Source organism: Pseudomyrmex gracilis, unplaced genomic scaffold, assembly GCF_002006095.1.
Source record: "Pseudomyrmex gracilis isolate BER0280 unplaced genomic scaffold, ASM200609v1 scaffold_32, whole genome shotgun sequence".
NCBI classification, from domain to species: domain Eukaryota; kingdom Metazoa; phylum Arthropoda; class Insecta; order Hymenoptera; family Formicidae; genus Pseudomyrmex; species Pseudomyrmex gracilis.
Genome location: NW_018020616.1, coordinates 605,031 through 626,859, shown reverse-complemented (window position 1 = coordinate 626,859; position 21,829 = coordinate 605,031). Strand labels below are relative to the sequence as shown.

Below are 21,829 nucleotides of genomic sequence, written 5' to 3'. Positions count from 1 at the left end.
GTGAATACTTCCCCGAGATTTTAAATTATACCCGATAAGAGGCACTCGCGACTAATGAAAAAATTGCTCCCAGATTGCGATCGTTGCGCCACGATGGTTACCCCGTTTCTGCGATAATTTGAGACCGTCGTTTGAAGAAGTTGCACTTCTCTTCTTGAGATTTCATCAAAAAGAAATCAAATTTGAAAACGAGACTTTCCTCAACGAATCAAATTGAACTCGTCGTCGTTTAACTCGTCGTGATGACGTATTTATCTGTCTTACGAATTTTTTCGCACTTTTAAAAGTCAAAAAAAAAAAAAAAAGAAAAAATCCACGCGTTCCGCCGTGCAGTCTATTCAGTGCCAGAACTTGACTTTATAGAGATGTTGACTCTCCTTCGCGCATTACGTCTCTCTACTGCGGCATTAAAACGAGCACGATAATCGCGATGGCGGCAATTCATTATTAATCACCGCGAGGTCGAGTCGCGTGCTCGGTCGTAAAATATTCCGGTCTGCGCAAAAGTGGTTCACGGCCGGTTCACAACGGCTCGCCATTATGAACTTTTACGCGCTCGTAAAGACACAAATGGACGGGGTGTGACGGTGAAGAAGAGCGACGGAGATTGAGAAGAGACGACGGAAAAGCGTGAGCATATTGCAAATTTTCGAGTCGCGTTATCGTGAAGAAAGTGTTTATAAGCTCTCGCGGGAGCAGGCGCGCGAGATATGAGACGCGCGAGCTGGCCACTCGATTAATAAAAGTCTTCAACGCTAGTTGTACGATGCAGACTTTCTTCTTATTGGAAGACGTGCGCGGTCGATCAAATATGTAACGAGGACAATACGCGATAATAATATTATTATCCAAGGAAAAGTCTATATCTTTATAAAAAAAAAAACAAAAAACTGAATACTGCGTGTTGTGCGCAACAATTAGAGCAATTTTATTCGGCAATCGTTTTTATACCGATTGGAAGAAAAATCCTCAGGAAACTGAATCAAGATGATGCGCGTGTTATCGACAGCGTAAAAAAGTGTTACGATAATAAGAAAAGTTAAAAAGAACGAGCTGTTGAATATTGATTGATGGGATTATCGATAGAGAGAGGTGCTCTTTAAATATCCATCGCAAAACTTGAGTTCGATCGGTTCAAACAAAAGGCAATTCCGAGGCAGACAAAGAGCGTACCAGCGGGCAAGATGATAAAGATGTTTTGCGGTCGCAACGTGAGCTTGGAAAACAATTTTTCAACGGAAGACCTGACGAAAAGAAAAAAAAAACAGAAATAAGATGAAGACGAGAGAGAGAGAGAGAGCGGCTGACACCCACGCGCGCCATACTTTAACAAGAGAAATACTTGTAGTTGAGCAATTTTATTTACAATGGTTAAACGAAATCTTGAAGAATTCAAGCGGCGGACTCGCGTAAATCGCACCGCAGATCTATTGTGCTTTGACTTAGAAAAATAAACCCCGTTAAATCACCGTCATGCCGCTCAACCACAGAGATACACTGACTCTGTATAACTCGGGCGCGGAAAGTGAGGCAAACGCTGTTTTGCATTCGCCATCACGTTCCGGGGCTATTCAAAAGCGCTTATTTTTCAAACGCATTGAAAACACTATCAATTAGTCAGTCTTGCGGCGTTTCTTTGAAAAATATGTTAATATAGCGAATATTTCACACGGTCGGGAAAGAGTAGCGCCCGGAAAACGGGCGAACAAATACAATCACGGCGCGAAAAGACATCGCGTGAGAGCGTTGGGTGAGACGGTAAGTGAATGTAAATACGAGCGTGGCTTAAGCCGGGGATGTCCCGGGGAAACGGAAATATTTGCGGACGGTTTTGGTGCCGCGCGAAAGTTCGCTATTCATTTAAATGGCGATACCGCCGGACGTTACAGGGAGTTCCTTCCCCGACTGTAATCAGCTTACTGATTTTCTCACGCGCTCCTACTGCGTCGATATTACTTTGAGAATTTATCTGTTGCGAAATTGTTGTTATAATAACAATCCCGGAGCCAGCCGGCTAATAGTTAACCATCAGCGAAGCTTATAATTAAGGATAATCCATATCTAACTTCAAATTGCTTCTCGCAACGGTATCTCACGCTTTTTTATACACAAAAGCGTGAGATAACGACCTAATATGACGACCAAGCGGAAAACTTTGCTACTTAAAAACGAGAAGATATATACACACATAGGTACCTCGCAGTTATATGAAGGATAACTCTGATGAATAATATGCGACACATTTCCTATTGTATATAACGATGATAAATCTCTCTCGTAACGACGTTTTCTTCGCGGAAACAAGAATTTTGCTATCACATGGCCAGCAAAAAAAACATTTGCCAAGTCTACCGACTAATTTGTTTCCAATTAACAAAACGTTTTGTTGACAGAGCAAACAAATTTAATAAACTTAACATTTTCTTGCCGCAGTAACTAATCTTCTTGCTGTTCTAGCAGCAACAATTTTTTTTCACATCTTACCGTATCCGCGCGGCACCGAAAAGCCAAAAGTTTCCACCGGGAAACAAAATTTATTGCGTTCTCGTATGTCTTACTGTCGAGGAAGAGGAAACCAAAATAAAACAACTTTTTTAAACGAACAAGTGGTTTTTAAATTGCTTTCCAATTGTCGTATAAGCTTGTTGATCCGATTATATGAGGTAAGTAGTGAAACTTTATTGGTTATCGCTTCATGAGACCGATATCGATTGCACGTAATAAGTAATATTTTCGCGATTGTGTGTCCGCATTTCTCTGCTTATTTCATAAAGAAGGTATAGAATAATAAGAGGAGAAGAAAGTAGTAAAGAGATAGTGTAAAGAAAAGCATCGTTTGCTCTAACGGTAATGCTCTAACGGCAAAAAGTTCGATATACGCGAACATGAGGTTTCGCTTTCACTATTGCGTACACTTATCAATTTGCTAACTTGCCTGTTAAATTTTTTGTTTTGTCAACAAAACGTTTTGTTGATGAATGTAATGGCAAAACTTTTTTTTTTCCCGTGTATAAACGCGCTTCGAACAATCCCTCTTTCTGATAAGTAATTATGCTAGCGTGAAAAAAGGGCGTACACTGCTTTTTGAAAGAGGCGATTTTCTTCAGAACAGATGTGTGCGGCCGTTATTCTTTATGATCATTTGTTCAATCGTTGCGTTCAAGGGTCAGAGCTAGAAATGATAAACGACCTTTGGTTCTCTCTTATCCACCTTCTCACAACCCGGTATAGGTCTGTGTGTGTGTGTGTGTGTGTGTATTTCGCTTTCGGGATCATCTCCGAAAAGAATGTAGCGGTTGCCGTGCGGTAAAGAAAAGAAAGAGCGGTAGAGAAAAGAGAGAAATACGACTGTTTCGGACACCTCGGACACTTTCGTCTTAATGTAAGCAAAACTTAAAGAGGCAGATCTTTTTGCCAGCATGATGGTTTAAAAGTGAAATTCGTGACTGTTGCGATCACAATTCGTGGCGGCGATGACAACGCCGCAAAACACAGAAAAAAAAGTTTTGCCACATAGCCAGCAAGAAAAATTATGCCAAGTCTACTGAACTTTTTTGCTTCGCTGACAAAAATTTGTTCTCTTGACGAAGCAACAAATTGAACAAGCTTAGCGAATTTTTCTTGCTGGTCATGTAGCAACTAATTTTCTTGCTATTTTCAGCAAAAATTTTCCGTGCACATACATATGTGATGGTGTGAAAGAACGTGAAGCGAGGCGTGCGGCAACGCGTCCGAGACGATTTAAATCAATTCGTCCTCGTGCCGTCATCATAAATTCTCAGTCTGATGTTTACGTGTTCGTGAGAATTTTTTAAAGCGCGCACATCCCAGGTATACACGAGATATACGTGTGAAACGGCGCGGCATAAAAGTTTGCACCTTAAACGAATCCGGTTGGCAAACTTCTCTCCGATTAAATCGCATCACAAAAAATGATATATGCTATATATACGCTCGCGTTCGCGCCGACGTACGTGCGTTCGATTATCGGCGAGTAATTACTTGTGTAAACTTCGTCGAAAAGGGGCGAAGCGAACGCCTCGTTTTGACGACGTCAGCGCGCGGTATCTCCTCTGCGGCACGACCGATAACAAACGAGAGAGCGCGAAGGAAAGAAAAAAAAAAAAAGTTAAAGAGTGCTGTTATCGAATTCAAGTTCGCGCGGATAATTTTGCGGTAATGGAAAGTCCTATCTGGAGCGGGAGCTTAGCCCGACATCGGTATCAACCAATCCCAGGTGTTCAATTGGCGCACCGCCAGAATTTAAGCTCGGCTTAAATTTCGCGCAGTTGCCACGCTAACTGGGGCAGATCCAGATTAGAATTAACTAATTGTTGCGTACAACCATCGTAATTAGGCGGAATTCCCAGCTTGCGCCCCGGCATACTAATATTTGATGGGAGGCGCGAAAACACCACGCGCGGCAGGAAGTCGAATCTATTTGGAATCGTCTTGTAATCCGCGCTAATACCAGAGAACGCGATCGGCAACCGAAATCTCTCTTCAGTCATTTGTTTTTATATTCGAATCTCGTTCTCATCTTCGTTGTCAACCACAACACAATCACGAAACCACTTACCGATTACATTTAAATGGACTAGGTGACTCATGTGCGGCGTCGTGGAGACCTGACACTCGTAAATGCCGCTGTCCCGATGCTGCGGATACTTGATCTGGAGCGTCCAGTCGTCCGAGTGAGCGTTGTGAATCGCTCGAAATCGCTGGTCGTTCGTGTACGTGTAACGACCGATCGTGAGCAAATGAACGTCTCTGTGCCGTACCCACGATACTTGTAGCGTCATCTGCAAACAAACGGGAAATACAAGATCAGAGTCGGAACGGCGTGAATGAGGAAAGAAGAGTGAAAGAGACCCCGGGGAGAGAGAGAAGGGTGAGAATCACGAATGATTTCACGCTGGTTGAGCTCTGGACCTTGGAATCTCTTGTGTCTGGTTAAGGGTTACGCCAGAACACGTAATTAGTGGCTCGTTTGTGTCTGGCGTGCCGGTAATTAGCAAAATATCGGTGTCAGAACTTTTAATCACCTTTCCGACCAAGAGTTCTCTGCGGGCTATCGCAACTTCTCTCCCTGTCTCTCTTCTTCCTTCTCTCTCTCTCTCTCTCTCTCTCTCTCTCTCTCTCTCTCTCTCTTCCTCTCTGATGAGTATATATAGATTGAGATACATATAGAACTATATTTTCATTAACTTAAATTACACTCTACATGGGTGATGTCCTGGATATGCAATATGTGCAAATGTGTTTTTTAAAGCGTGTAAATTAATACACAGAGAAATAAACGTGAAAATTCAAATTAAATTCAATTCAAAACATTTTTTAAGACGCTTAATTTGCATTTTCTACGTATAAAGTACCCAATTTAATCACCCTGTGAAAAAATCATTCAAAAATGCAAAAAAAAAAAGACCTCTGACTCTCATCAATTTCTAATTTAAGACGCACGCGAGCTTTGATATTTGATCATATTTTTATTAGATTACGTCGCGGAGATGATAATTTTCGTAAAATACGCATTCGGGTGAAACACGCTTCACGTAAATGTCTGCTTAAGATTCAGAAACTCACGAACTTACATACATATACATATTACGGCATTTGTTTGTTGATACGCGCGAAATCGATAAATTATACACGTCACTTATGTATCAACCGAGAGTTTTCGCTGTATGCAAATCAACCGCGTCCTTTGACAGATGCGAGAGAACACGGTAGGATATGGACTCGCGCGTAAGTTGATATATACTACCGCGCGGTTACCAATGGTACGTGTAATACAATACAATAAATTACAAAGCGGTACGTGAGAGATCTGAATTCGGACTCGCAAGCAAAGGATACGCGACGCCGCATCAGATACAACTTTCGAGTATACATTCGAAGTTCCTTCGTACAGAGGAATTAATAGAGTCACTTTGCATATCGTTGCAAAGTTAGCGTGCGAGATAAAATGCCCCGTGCCGCGATAATTGGACACTCAAGTCCAGAGACGTGTAAATATTTGCGTTCTTCGCGTTAGATATGCGCGCGTATGCACGTTACTCGAAAGGTACGGTAACCTGCGGTAACAGATACTTTTCAGCGCGATAGCGTGTAGTAGAAAATGAGGGGGAAGGCAAAGGAAAGAATGAGACGAGGCGAGAACGTTGTTCTGTGTTTTACTCAACTCGTCGAAATCGAGTAACTCGCTTGATTCAACTTTTTCTTGTTTTTCCTCAATCTCTTTCTGACACTTTCAGTTAAAAAAGCTCCAGCAAAGTAGATGCGATGACGCGAGAAAATTTTACCGAACCGAATCACTGCCATTGGACTCAGGGAACTCTGCTGCCACAGAGCTGACACACTAGCAATTTTGTTTTAAATTAACTATAAGACTCACTGTGAGAATATTTATAAACATTTCTTTGTGCCTCACAACAGATTAAATCAAATAGACATAAGATCGCCACGACAACTGGCGGTAGTTACATTTAGTTTTATTAGATATGCTCTTTCTCTGCACGGTCTCATTCTTAAATTTTAATGCCAACCTTCGATTCTCATCTAAAGTCTTTCATTAAAAGCGCCACTGCCCGATATCTACCGCCACGACTATTCCCAGAACTCCTTGGATCCTTATCCAACTTACTCAGTAGTTTCTAAGAGGACCTTCGGTCGACGGGTCATGCCGGACGAATACGAGTTGCCGCGGAAGTTTCAGCGACCCAAAGATGTCCCTTGTTCGGGAACTTGGAGCGATATCCGACCGGATAAGGAGGAGACGAGGCACGGACCGTAGATAAGACTGCCTTTCTTAGTCGTGAGCAAGAGTAAGAGAGAAAGGCAGCTTTGGAGTCGGAAGCGAAATCTTGTAAGTGGATATGCTCGAGTTTGTGAGTTGTCGGAAGAAAACGATTTTAGCGGCGTGCCGTTTTATCGCTTTGCGTATCGCGCGCGCCAGTTATGTTGCTCATTGAGTTTGTGACACGCGCGGCCGACGTGAAATGTCATAGTGTTGCCGGGAGTTCAAAGATTTCCGTCAGATTGTGTCGCGAACTCGCCAAATCCAGGACGGTAGGTCAAACGCCGTCGTATTCTGGCGTTCTCGAGCGCCAGCACACCCGGGTTCTTGACGCTGAATCGCATATTTGGCCTTTGGATGCCGCTGTCGCCGTACAAGCACGATTTATGCGAATGTCCGGAATACGCTGACGACGGACGGACAAATGGACAATGTCGAGCGAACAATATTTGATGTAATATTTAATATATATTATTTGCGCATTTAAGAATTTAATTTATATCGACAAGATTTTATGTTATTTAACGCGTTTACACGTACGCGTTCAGCAACGTGTGCTCATACGTGAAAATTTCAACGTAATTACTTACAGATAAACATTTATTGCATTTTGGTTTTTGTTATATAAACAGATAGAGTCGCGCAATTAAACCTTCGAAAGTCAATTTCGTTTATCAAACGACCGTAAAATAAATAAAACGGCATTATCTGATGACTGCGTGTATACGAATCGATCGATCTACCGACATTTCGTCGTGACGTTACGTTATGTTGCTTGACGTGCGAGTTATTGGAATCGACGTCGGGCGAGATTACTGCGTTAGCGTCCGCTCTCGGCGAATCAAATATCGCGTACGAATTTCTGACGACGGGAAATTTTCGATGGGGCTTCATGTCGTAGCGTGGCTGATCGAATTACCGGTCAATTATCCGACATAAACAAATCCCCGCGTAAGAAGATTCTGACCCAATTTCATGCCGGGCGAGATGAGATCGCAACACGGAAAAGCGGAAAGTAAATTACTCCGTCTTCCTTTCGCTCGCTCTCTCTCTCTCTCTCTCTCTTCCTCGCTTACTCTCTTTCTTTCGATTTCGTCGTGAAATACATTGTAGCGCATCCGACAAATCAGAACGAACGACTCGCAATGTGTGTGTTGCATAATATTCTACTGGGAAATACAAATCGGTACACCAAGCGCACGTAAAGCCCTCCCAACACACAAAACGTGACTCCGAATAGAGCGAATCCGATAATTAATGCCGGATTAGCGTCCTTATTTCTTCCACCGCCTAAATTATCATTTTGTTTGTTTGCGGAAAACTGCAATAATTGATCAAAATGTGTCAATTATTATCAGATATGTCGCAGATGTTAGATGTTTTGTTACGCGCGAATAAAAATCGAATTGGTTTAATCGAGAAAAATATTCACTTGCGACGAAACGCCACTATCACGCGAGAAAAAAAAACTACGCTTTTTAGCGCAGCGCGGTGGTCGAGAAAACATATATATTAGCATTTTCTCGTGTATATATATATATATTTCCTGCCGGTTTATTGCGCATATTGCGGGCCGTGGCATTAATTGCCGTTGTTGCACTCGGCTGGAACAGGAAGAGCTGTTGTTTTATTCGCGCGTTACCGGATGTGCATCCAGTTACGTACAGACGAACGCGACAATACACGCGAAACCCGTTGTCCTGTCCGATAAGCTTCTCACGAGGATTACGATGTCGCGCGCAGTTCATGTTGCTCTTACCGTACTCTTACATTTTTTATTACGAGCTCCGCCACGATCTTTCTTTACTTATTATATATAATACATTTCGATCTCGTAATGAAAATTCTCATTGCACGCTGATTATCTGAAGTAGTAAATAAAAAATAGTTTTTATGTTCTGTGGTTTTAATTAAAAGAGAGAGAGAGAGAGAAAAATATGGAATAAAATTATGAAAATTTGACGATCAATCTTACACCGCGATAAAATTCTGAATATTTTACCTAGCTCATTTATATTATATGAAATATTAATAATAAAGTTACTATAAAATTATTATTGGTCTCCTTAAAAAAAAAACAAATTATTTTTTAAACAGGTTTTTTCTGTTTTCCAACCGGTATATGTAGGTATTTCAAATTGCAAGATAGGCGAAAACTTTTCCTACGGAGACCGATTATTTCAAGACAAACCTATATCAAAATCTCGACCTTTCATCCCGAGCATATGTCTCGAACGACATCTTTCGAGAATAAATTTCGATTCTTGAAAAATCTAGAAATAAGACACACGTTTTTCTCCCATGTGCGAACAAGTTTCCGAAATATTTTACGAGACGTCCCAGTTCGTGAGAAAGAGATCCCGTTCCATAGTCACGGTGGCTAACTAGTACCAATTAATGATCTTTAAGGACGTAACAGATTTCCGATATCTCGATAGTTCGACGGAACGTGCTGAACCACTTTCGAGCGCCCATCAGCCTTCTCCGTGAAGACGCTTCTCTTCCTCGTTTGCCTCTTGACGACACACAAGGGAGGTAAGGTTTCACCTTACTCCCTTTCGTCTACTAATCGATAGATTTTCTTGCGAAGCCTTCGTCCGCGCGCCATAGTGATATTCCGACAGCATCGCTCTTAATTGAGTTTTCAGGATCGATTGGTAAGGGGTATGTCGTCGACTGTTCGGTGACGTTGGTTGTCTTCAATTACTAATTGCGATTAATTACATGTTTTATTCTCTCTCTTATTCCCATGCATGTCGCATCAAAAGAAAACATCACGTATGACAACAGACTTTTAAGCCGCTTGCTTTCAGCTATTCTTAAACATATTCTCTCGATAACGTTCGTTTAATCACGCGATATTGAATATCAATACTGCGCAAGATATTAACTCTCTCACCAGACACCATGTCTCGACTAAAATAGACACGTGATGTGGTCTCTCTCGTTTATTTGCGTACAATCACATACGCGCGCGTTTTTTTTTTTTTTTTTTTTCATGAAAATCTCAAGGTTTTATATAATATCATCCAGATATTTTCTGGATTTATATCAATTTGTGCACGCGCGCACGAGCAATATTGCACAAAAATTACCAAAAGAATTATACGTTTATTGTCCCGTTTTTATATTTCACTTTTAATATTGCAATTTACGCTTCGAGAAGGATGTTTACAGTGGAGCGTCTTTTTTTTTTTTTTCGCCGACGCAAAATATATTCGACGAGGGTCGCGAGAAATATGCGTGTCGACCGCACAACCGACACAGTTGGCCGAACGAGGGAGTTACGTTAATTTCGTTGCTATCACAGTTGAATAAACGCAGGTAGAAAACGCTTACGGGGGGGGCGTGTCAGCGAAATTCCCCGGCACGTGCGCCGGAAACACAATAAAATTGGAAATTGGACGAGCTTTTCACTCGAGTCGCGACAAAAGTGCGGCGCGTTACGGCGGATTACGGATTGCCAAATACGTAGATATAATTCATTGCTCGTTAACGGCACTTTGATAATTACCCCGGCCCCGCCAAATTGCATTTCGAACACGCAACGGATTTACGCGACGTTTAATCGCGCGCATTCTGAATTCGCTCGCGCTGCGGTTCAAGTTTTTTTCTTACTTTTTATTTTCATCTTTGTGGCGGCAAACGCAGCGACAAAACGATTGCCGTTGTGTGCAACACAAAACGGCGGATTAAAGCGCAAAAAAAACCTGAAATTATACGTGCGCTCGCGTATACTCTACATAAAATATTATAGCTTGTATGTACATATTATTCGAGCGTGACTCGAGAGCACGCGGATGCAATTAATGTACGCAATATTTAATTTCTCGTTATCCACTTGGTATCTATAATTATTATAGCGCGCTCATAACAGAATAGATATATATATATTTTATTTGCAGTGATTCTCGCGAAAATAAGGACTATACGGGTATAATGATGAAACACTCGCGCAAAGTCGTGAAAAATTCAGACGATAATAAAATACGATGCTGCGTCGTGTGCGTGAGCGAAATACAATATGCGTATCTCAACGTGAAATTGTTATCCTTTATGAAGTTTTTTAAAACTAGCCGCGTCGTGAACAAAAATTTTCACAAACATTTATATAAGTATTTAAAATGTTTATACATATGTATATTATATAATGACGACAGTGGGTCAAACGGGACAAATTCGATATCGTTCAACATCGCGATTATCGCAAAGTGGCGATACACGCGATTGTTTATTTCCTCCCGCCGCCGCGAGAACAGCAATCATTTCATGGTTTTCGTCATTCGATGCGCGTTAATTACGCGGGACGACACACCAAATATTTCTCTAGCGCGACGAGCTCGGTTCCCGTAGCGATCGGCAGTGAAGCCCGCGTCGAAAAAGACAGCGAAACAAAGCAACAAGCGGGAGATTAACGGGAAATTGAAATGGGTGTCGAGCACGGCAATGATCGCGCGCATCGCCCGTCGTCAGAGAATCGTATTTGTTTAAAGCTAACGAGAAGGGGAGAGCGGAATTACGATGCGCTTTTTATACGAGCGATAATATTCGCGAATTTGGACGGTAACAGCGCGAGGAATGAAGTTTCGCGCGTCATACGAGAAGTTTTGCGAAGACCGTCCCCCCAACGTATACTCCCCTTCCTTCCCTTCCCCTTACATCTCTACCGGCGATGGACGCGATATCGCTGAATCGACACGTTTCGTTCGATGAAATTCTAAAGCGTCCAACTGGAAACCATTCGTAGCTTATCAGTCGCGAAAGCACTGATAGTGTTTGCGTGTCCTCGCTTCCGGTATATTGTATCGATTCGACGATGTATGCTATCAAACACACTCGGCGTTTATGCTGCGCTTCCCTCCCCCTTCTTTTCTGCTCCCCCTCTCTACCTCGCGAACATTATCGTCCCCGATAGTTAATTAAGCGATGCTGTTAATTATCGCATGAACATCAGCGTTTTAGCGTTCTTCGCCGATGTTCGAGTACAGGGGAGAGAAAAAGGCTTATTTTTTTTTTCTCTCAGTTTTCAAGATTGATCGGGCAGAACTTTGAAAGTTGCAATTAATTAACGCAAGCCGTTCTAGATCGAGAAGCGACGGACACCGTCCCTCGCGATTAGAAAGCCGATTTATACTCTTAACGAGAATGTTTTCAGACAGAGAGAAACAAATAAAATCGAATAAAATGCGAGAAAAAAATGCGTAATATTGTTGACAAATTGTGCTCGCGAGAAATATTTCACTAAAATCGCTCATTTGCGTTTTTAATCAGACGAATATTCAGAACGGTGTAATTATTCGAGAGAGAAACGTTCTCATTTCTAGTAAACTTGAATACTGAATTATGCGACAAGTTCAATTAGCAATTATCGTTTTAAAGTAGAGCGCATTTCGGTAGCGCATAAATGCTTGATAGCCGACAGTTCCGAAGTCATCGCGCTTTTATACCCCGTAGGATGGACGGGGTTAATTTGATTCCATTTGCGAATGCGGTATGCATTGCGGATGCAAAAGGTCAAAGGGCACGTCCTGCGTGTGCCCCGGACCTTTGCGTTCGATCGATTAATTCGAAGTCGCTATTAAAACTCTCCTCGCCACGCGTAATAATTAAAGGTACTATTAGCAAGTCTCATATAAAAATGTCGCATCGAGGATCATCGTGTAAAAAGTATAGGATCTTATTTGTACAAGCGAAAACGATTAGGAAATGGCAATTATAAGAGCTGGTAGAAAAAATATATCTGTATTTATTTAATTTTTTGTATTGTAACGAAATATCTCTAATGGTAAAATAAAAGTTTAGATTTGTACAATAAAATTTTAAATTTCTTTCATGTAACAATTATTTTATAAAACATGTCTCGTAGAATAAACACCACTTCTTAATTTTTTTAAAAATAAAAAAAAATAACGACAGTTTAACATTTTTGTTCCGTATCCTTCCAATTATCTGCATTCCGAGAGAGCACTTGGACGAAATGCTATTTTCATTTGCCACCTTCGTTTTTGCGCGCTCTCTTTCTCTCTCTCTCTCTCTCTCTCTCTCTGTTTTGCGAAAAAAACATCCGAGATGTAACGAAACTCTCGTCCAGTAGGAAGTTGTATTATTGCGCCAAGTGTCTAAAGCAAAAGCACCTGTAACCGAGCTCTCACCTCCATGACAACTTTCCGGTGATTACTTTTATTCTAGCATAAACGACTTTCGGCGCGCACACAACAATGCGCCCGCACAAAACGAGCTCAAGAATAAAAATGTGCACGTTTCTGCTTTATAGCAAAAAAACTGGTAGGAATGCTCGTAGAGCTAATGCGACAAAATATCAGAGAATACAAAATATTACCGGCGAGAAACAAACAGATAACACACACACACACACAAACACACATTAAAAAATACTTTGAATTAGCAGAGAATAGCAAACAAAATTAAATTGCAATGCTGTGTTCTCATTCAATTGGTTATGCGCGGATAAGGATATTTGAAACTCAGATCGGGAGAGAGCTCAAGTAAGAATTAATCCGATCTCGGCTCTCAGGTCAAAGGGGTTAAAGTCGCGGTTGCACGCCGCTACGGTTGGAGAGATTGCACAACGTCCTCATGACAGCGAGGAAAGGATAGAAGAGACAAGAGACAAGAGAAAGAGAGAGAGAGAGAGAGAGAGAAAGAGAGAAATGTTGACCCGGGAAAGGTGAGTTGCGTGTGGCGAACTAGTTTGTCTACCGCGTCGTATCGGTTAACCATTCGTCTTCGTGTGCTGCACAGTACTCTCTACAGTCTTTTATGGCGTCTCAACAGCGGCAAAAGAAGCTCTTCCCCTCTGGGGAAAACTCAAATTTCTCCCATTCGCTCTCTCAGTGCCTCTGGTGTACAGAGCAAACGTGTCTCGTGCGACGTGTATGGGAAATCCGATTCTTAAGGGTCGGTCGCCGCCATCGATTTATCCGCGCTTACGTGGTGACGCGCGTAGTTGGCGAGGGGTCAGATTTCAGGGTTAGATAGTCGTGGGGAAGTATTTTGCTCTTTCAGCAAAATTTCTTTCTTCAAATTTTCGTCTGGCATATGCTCGAAAATTTGCCGTGGTCAGATTTTCGCAACAAAGAATTGCAGTTTCCATCGTTTATTTTCTTTTAACCGCGAACACATGTGTTTAATTATTTTATCTTCCTAGGTTTTTGTACGACACGTAGAACTTGAAATGCACTTAGAAAATATTGAATCTAGCGAGTCAAGCGTCGAGACACGCGATAGATAGTCAAATGTTATAAAGAAAATTTTCATTGACCCGATCAACGAGGCGTTGCGCTAATTGAGAGTATAATCTCTTTATCGTTAGTTATCAGATCGGACAGCGGAAAATGAAAAGTGCACTCTCGACGCGTTTATCTGCGCCGCTATCCTTTTTCCGCGGCCATTCCATTTCCCAACATCGATATTTAATAAATTTTCCACGGATAAAAAAAGCATGAGAAGAATTGAAAAATTACAAAACCTGTATTGTTTGTAAAGATACGTGTGTGTAGATGTGTATGTGTGTGTTGAAGAAAATAAAAAAGACAGAATGTGAAAAAAGCGATAATTTCATCAAACGATCGCTTGCTTACGCTTGTTACTCTATCATCGTCTAAATTTCGCTTTTTTTCGCGCTTTTTTATTTCATTGCGATTTGATTGCTCGTCTCGTCGCTCGTTACATAAGAATTACAATACAAGATTTCTCTGTTGTAAAAACATTATCGTAATTGTGAGAAGCGAATCAGATAACAGTTGAAAATTTGTTCATATGTTATTGTTCTTGTCGAGTGAAAATAGTTTTTGAAATTGTCCGCGAAGATTGCGGAGGAACTGCGTTAGCCCGCGCGCGGATGGAAGATATCTTTAAGATTTCATAACTGTTGCAGTTGGAAAGTCGCAGGAAACTTCGGATCTGGATTTACCCCCCCTGACATCGGGAAACGTTTTCCCGCAAAATTTCAGTGCGAACGCTCACATGCTCTCTAAACCTTTACGGATACATTTCCGTAACATTTCGTGCCCGCGGACGTTCACACGTACGGCAAACGTACGCAAATACAATAGCGCATATCTACGCAGCACACGCACGCACACAACGTGAATGGACGACAAACGCCCGAAACTGAAGACGTCGCCTCAGGAAAGAAAGTAATTTAAGTGAAGAGAAAAAGAGAGAGAGAGAGAAAGAGAAAGCAAGAAGCGGAAAAAAAGGAAAGCAAGACCGCGGAAAAGTTTGGTGCGACGTAACAAGCAGAGCAAATTAGACTTTTTAACGAGACAAGCCGTAGAACAACGCGCATACCTTACCGTACTTGTCGTGTAAACTACGTTTTTGCCCGCACACACAAGCGCGTGTAAAACAACAACCACACGTAGAGTATAACCGAGGAATTATGTTTAATTTATTTTTAACAAAGTTTGGTAGAAATATTCAGTTGCCGACACATCTACGTTACGTTATTCTCCGCTCGCTTACGAGATAATCATCATATTTCTCGTTCTACGCGATGATATTGCATTTGCGTTTTATGCACCGTCATTCAGTAGGAAGAGAGAGAGAGAGAGAGAGGAGACGCGGGGGGAGAAAGAAGATAAAAACATATACAAGCGCTTGTTGGAGTTGCATCGCAATTTTATGCAGAGAGCAGCGACGTTAATCAAGGAAACCCGAAAAACCGCGCTCTGCCCTTCGTTTCCCCACTCTCTTGCACGACTTCTTTATCTACATTTTATCCCATTCTCGTTATTGCATTATGCATATCACACGGCCCGCTGGGCGGCGTTGAAATCGTGACACTCTCGTCTGTGGTTGGACAGAAAGAAATTCCGGGACAGATCAGAAAGAGAGTATTGAAAGAGAGAAAAAGAAAGAGAGAGAGAAGAAAAACAGAAATAGAGCCTTCGAGACAAAAGATGTGCAAAATAGACAGAAAAAAAAAAGAGAGTGAACAAGACAGAGGGAAGAAAACGGGACAAGGGAGTAGTGGCCGGTACTCGAAGCCGCAAATTGTAACCGAAAACTGGTTGGTATTCAAGTCGTCGTACGTTTTCGTTCCTCGTATTCCTCGTTCTTTGCTTCGGTCATTTTGAGGCAGAATGGAAATGCGAATTGATCGATAGTCCTTCGCAGATCGCCGTAAAAGGATTCGACGGTCACTTGGCAAATAAAACGCCGAGCGATTCAACGTAAACCCAACTTTTGAGCGACCAAGTGCACGTTGCGCGCGAATAACGGCGCTACTTGGCCGCCGCTAAAACTTTCCGGTTCGCTTCCCGTTTATTTCCGTTTCGCTCGCGCACGATCGACGAATATACTTGTTTGCTTCCTTGATTAAATTACTTGTCCACTCTACTGAGTTTTGAAGGCAAAGTGAGATGTCGACCAATTGTAACGAGGTCGAATTAAATTATTTTCTAATGATAGTTGAAGCATTCTGTGGCAATTAAATTAGTATTTTGCAATAATTAAAAATATAATTTTGAAATAAAATATTTATATCAAATAAAAAATCCAAAGAGAAGTGTTTTTATAAATATTTATATGCAAAATTTATTAGCGTAAACCGTGTTGTGGATTATTATAATAATAGGCAAAAGACAATTTTGTTTTGAGCAAGCCCGTTGATAAAAAACTACGTGATATTTTTAACATCGGTCGTGCACCTAAGAATAGGAAGTAATGCGGTCTTGTTTTATTTTTAAATCTAAACATATGTGTGTGTGTGTGGAGTAAAGAGACAGGAGTCTGCCACGATCAATAATCTCTCCGTATTATTATTATACTCTCGCTATTCGTTTCTCAGGATTTCTCTCTCTTCCACGATATAAAAATAAAAAACGCGAAGAGCATCGTCATGCGCATGTATGTGAGAAAGTTGTACCTTTATTTTTGTCGAATCCAATACACATCGATGGGTCGTTACATCTATGTTGACAAGTAAACGCGCGGATACACGTGCAAATATATACATATGAATATACACGTTTTCTATCTCTTTCTCTCTCTCTCTCTTTCTCTCTATCTTTCTCTTTCTCTCTGTGCCGTGTTACACTGTACGATCTAAACGACACGATGCTGATGTTGTATCAAATTGGATTTATCCGGGTTTACTGTTCGACACATAATGTATACTTGATTAACGCGTTCACAAATAGATCGAATTTCCAACAATATAGGATAATGAAGTAACTGCATTATTCAAAGAATCCTGTTATATTCGCGTTGCACCGAATATTATTATTATGAATTTTAAGCTACACATATAGATGTTTATGTAATATATTAAAATTTTGGATTTACAAATGTTTTTATCTCAAAAATTACTTCATCACATTGAGTATCTTGATCATGGATATTTTGGTGCGTATATAAACATGTGCGTATTTATTATAATTTCTATACACATAAAAAAACAACGAAAAACAAAACTTATGACCAACGGATTTTCCAAAGTCGTCACAAGCCAAGTTATTACACGGATATTATTGCACAGAGTCTCTTCAAAATTGTGCGCAATTCTGTGGCAATGTCAAGCCTTCTGTCGCACATCACGCGAATTGTACCAATAGCAAAAAGAGATTTGGTGCAGATAGGATATCTATGATAAAAAAAATGAAGAAGAAATTCGTAGGCAAATGTCTTCTCCAATTTTCTCGCGAACAGCTGTTCTGCAACGCCAACCAGACGAATCGGAAGGAAGAAAGAAAGAAAGAATCGTTTTACACGTTTGCATCAGATCTGAGATTTCGACAAAAACCAGAAAAAGTGTCGACGATTATTTGACAATCTAAAACATCTTGAGTCTAAACATAGTCATATATTGATTCCAAACTTCATTGATTCTAATCTTTATTTAATAAAAATAAGAACACACACACACACATTCTCTCTTTTTTTTTTAAATCCGATATAAACAAATTTGTTATCTTGATCAGATTAAGTAGTAATTTTTGAAAATGTGTAAATATTTTAAAAGCGCGAAAGATTTCTCGATATTTTTCTCGACAGTTATTGCAAAATGGAAAAGAATATCAGCACAAGAGCATTGTGTACACGTACATAATAGAAAGAAAAATTGTTATTTTGAAAAAACAATAACAATAGGAAATAATAAATAAATGAAGAATGAAGCTGAGAAAATAGCCTAAAAAAATTTAAAAAACAACTACAATAAAAAACGAACCGAGGAAGGTAACGTACAAAAAGATATTTTAAAGAATACTGAGATAGATAAAAGAATTGAAGAGAAATCATCGAAGAATTCGCGCATATTGCTTATGTACTGATTATATGAGATGATTTGATATCTATAAACGCACTTCATTTTTCCAATCTTCGTTCTATTATAAGCATCCGTCACGGGAATGTTCCACGAAAGTACGATCATCGATCTGAGACGGTTATAAAGACGCCTGCTCGAGCAGCAGCGTTTCCGACTTTAACGACCGTCCCCGCAAGGAGAAAAAAGTCGGAATTATCGGCGAAAAAACTCGTTACGGACGCGAAAATCCAATTAGTTTTAACGTCCTCGCTTTCCGCAGTCACGGCGTTCCTTCGACAGTCACAAGAAGATTTTGAACTTAACGCCCCATCCACTTTCCCTCTCTCTCTCTCTCTCTTATACACATTTCTTTTTTCTATTTTTTTCTTTGGCTCCTTCTCTGCATCTCCGCGAGGAGTCGCACCTGCCAGTCCTCTCTCTGGCAGACCTTTTTAACGTACTCCGATGCAGCAATTCTCTTGCGCAGCCATTAAGAAGTACACGTAGGTATGTGGGCCGCCTCGAGTTTTCTATTTTTTTCTTTTTATTTTGTTTAAGCTTTCTTAAGCGGCGCCCAGTCTGCAACTACTCCAAGTATGTTTTGGTGCATTTCCTGAGCTTTTAACGAGACCTCTCATAAAAGAAAGATAGACTCGTAGACGGTCGTAACGGATGACGTCGCATGTTCTTTCCGTTTTACATATGTACGTAACTATTGTCGGTTCTACGACATCTGTTTCGTCCCGACAGTGATCGTCATGTGATTACGCAGACTTTTATCATCGATGTCATTTATACACCAGCATTGATGAAATTACGTATAATTACATGACTACAATCTTACTGATCTAATAAAAATGTATAATATTATAAACACATAACATAGTCATATATATCATATCATTTGATCGTATTAGTCCTTTGTTTAAACATTCCAAATAATTAAAAATCTATCAGCGTTACGTCTTACATTTATGTTGTCTGGTTCATCATGTTGTTTCATTCCGATATTTTTTTTTTTTTTTTTTATCTTCGTGAATTGCTCCATCATAATATCGATTTTTATTCTAGCTCACTTCCTTCCACTTGACTGCAACATCAACTGTCATTCCCTCGCTATCACACTGAGAGATTCACATTCTTCTTTTCTCTTATGTCGCCGTGAAATTTTTTAATTCGCTCCCGAGTGAAATTCAGGCCGAAACATGTTTTTTCTCATTTTGCTCACTCTCAGCTGCACACTCATACATACTTGTACACTCATTTTAATTAACAAATAGTTCTTTTCTCATTTTACTTATTTTTTCTCTAAACAGTTTTTCTTTGTTATTTTTATCTTATTTTTGTAAATCTCAGATGAAAACATCCGAAAAACAATTTATGTAGCTGTAATCTCGCCTATTAAAAGTTTACACAACTTTTGCTATTCTCATTTTTTATTTCTTATTTTATGCTTATGTTGTTGTTGCGCTCGATAAAAATATTACTATTGTTATTGTATATAATTATTTCAAATTTAAAAGGCGTCCTTAGATTCGAGTAATAAATCCAAACATAAAAACGATCATTTTTAGGTAGTTTCATTACGAAATTTTTATACCGACTAGAAAGGTTAAAACTTGAAAAGAACGATTCTTAAAATACTCGCAAATAGCTCATAGGAGGTCGAGAAGGTGTCTAATTGCAGTTCGGAAAAACGTTGGGAGCTTCAACGTTTACTCTTCTTATTTCTCCCTTCTTCTTTCTTTCTCTCTATCTGTCTTTGTGACGTTCATCCTTTTCTTTCGGCCGAAAACTCGGCCACTCAGACAAAGAGGATCTACCTGCTGAGCTTCCTGACTGCATTGACGCTGCTTTTTCAGCGACCGCCATCCGGAATTAACTGCTAAAAATTAATTTGTCATTTGGTCTCGGTTAAGTTTGAACGGTATTGCGACGTCCGGTGTTTTGCGCTAATTAATTCGTCGTCGCGACTCCTCAATAATTTACCAACTCATCAATCTTTTTATACGACGAGTGGTATTACATTTTATATTCATAGCGTTTCATCTGCTGCTAAGTTTGGCAAAAATAACTTTATCGAGCAATGTGATGTCGTCATTTATTTGTTTTACTAGTACAACACAGACGCGCGTTACGCGCACGCTATTATTATTTTTATTTTAACGTGTTGCGTCGGTGGACACAACCTGTCACCGCGATGACAGCTAGTAGGTATATACGTCTTACAAACCATACACATATGAGAGATGTCAGAAATAACGCATGAAAATCAAACTCAAAAAATAACAGAAAAAAGGGAGAATGGAAAAACAACACGTAACTAAAGTCACGTAACAAGCAAGAGTAGAAAAACACCATATGACAGGAAAAAGAGTAAAAAAAAGAATATTATATACATAATATTCTATATCTATATATAATACACACACACATATATATATACCGTAATTACATGACCAAAGTCAGTGACCATGCCAAGGCTGCGCGCCCGCGGTCAGTGACCCCTCCCCCACCAAGGCCGCACGGCCGAGGTCAGTGCCCCGCCAAGGCCGCGCGGCCGAGGTCAGTGACCCCGCCAAGGCCGCGCGGCCGAGGTCAGTNACCCCGCCAAGGCCGCGCGGCCGAGGTCAGTGACATTACTGTAGTATGTATATAATATATATAATACAATATAAAATATATTATAATATATAATAAATTAAATGTATAATATTATTTAATGTTATATGTAATATAAATTACAGTCACGTTACTTTAGTCACGTGTTGTTTTTCTATTCTTTCCTGTCACGTGATTTTACTTTAGTCACGTTTTTAATTTTCTCCACGTATACGACGAACTGTCAAAATCGCTTTTCTGTCATTATTTATTCTCTTGATCTTACCGATTCGATTCGATTCAACTCGACTCGATCAACCAACCAATTAGCAACGCAAAAAAGAGACAACAATAGATGCGATAGATTCGATATCAAAACGTGCACTTTGCGGTCCAAATGAATTTTTTTATATAGGAGAAAAATATACCTAGCGCATTTGACAAATGCGCATCACTTACAAAATGTTTCCAATTACATGTAGAATGCGCGATACAAATTCTTCTTTCTTAACAATGATAACATTCGAGCTTTATTTAGACGCATTGCTTTTAAGTAAATGTTGATTATTTTTAAAAAGCTTTCAGCTCGATTAGTAAATGTCAGTTTCTAATAGTTGACATCCATTGCAAGAACAGCAGTACAAAATCTACATAAAAGCTTTTCTAAAAATAAAAAAAACAAAACAAAACGCCAATACAATGTGTTCGACATTTTCAAGAAAATTACGTTAACCGAAAGCGTAGTCTTTGCAAACGATGAACGAGGGAAACAAAAAGCACACCGGTTGGTCAGAGATAGGTATCTGAAAAAGTGTGAGATCAAGCAGTTGCCTAATTGCTGGCCGAAAAACCTTTCAAAGTATCTCGTTTCTCTCTTCTTTTCATCTTTCCTCTTTCTCCTTTCTGACAACCCCATTTGTCTCCTGGCGTATCCGTCCGTTTTCCCCCTCATCCTCACGCGAATTCGCCAAGATCGTCTATCCTAAGAGATTTCCGCACTCTCTCCTTTTCAGTTCGCCGTCAGTCTTCCGTTGGCCGCAACATTATCCATAGTCGCTTTTACACGCACGACGTCTTCTCTTTCTCTCTCTCTCTCTCTCTTTCTTTTTCTTCTCCTTCTCTCTGTCTCTTTTTCTTTCTCTCTCTCTCTCTCTTTC

At 40.2% G+C, this 21,829-nt stretch overlaps 1 protein-coding gene across 4 annotated transcripts in view; it reads right to left on the bottom strand.

Annotated features, from left to right (window-relative positions):
- Positions 1 to 21,829, bottom strand: part of LOC109852658 (zwei Ig domain protein zig-8-like) — a 239,300-nt gene that overhangs the window by 69,859 nt on the left and 147,612 nt on the right. For all 4 annotated transcript variants that reach the window (XM_020424018.1, XM_020424020.1, XM_020424019.1 and 1 more), the window contains one exon: positions 4,580 to 4,802. In XM_020424018.1, coding sequence (XP_020279607.1) covers positions 4,580 to 4,802 — 223 coding nt within the window. The remainder of the gene's footprint in view (positions 1 to 4,579; positions 4,803 to 21,829) is intronic.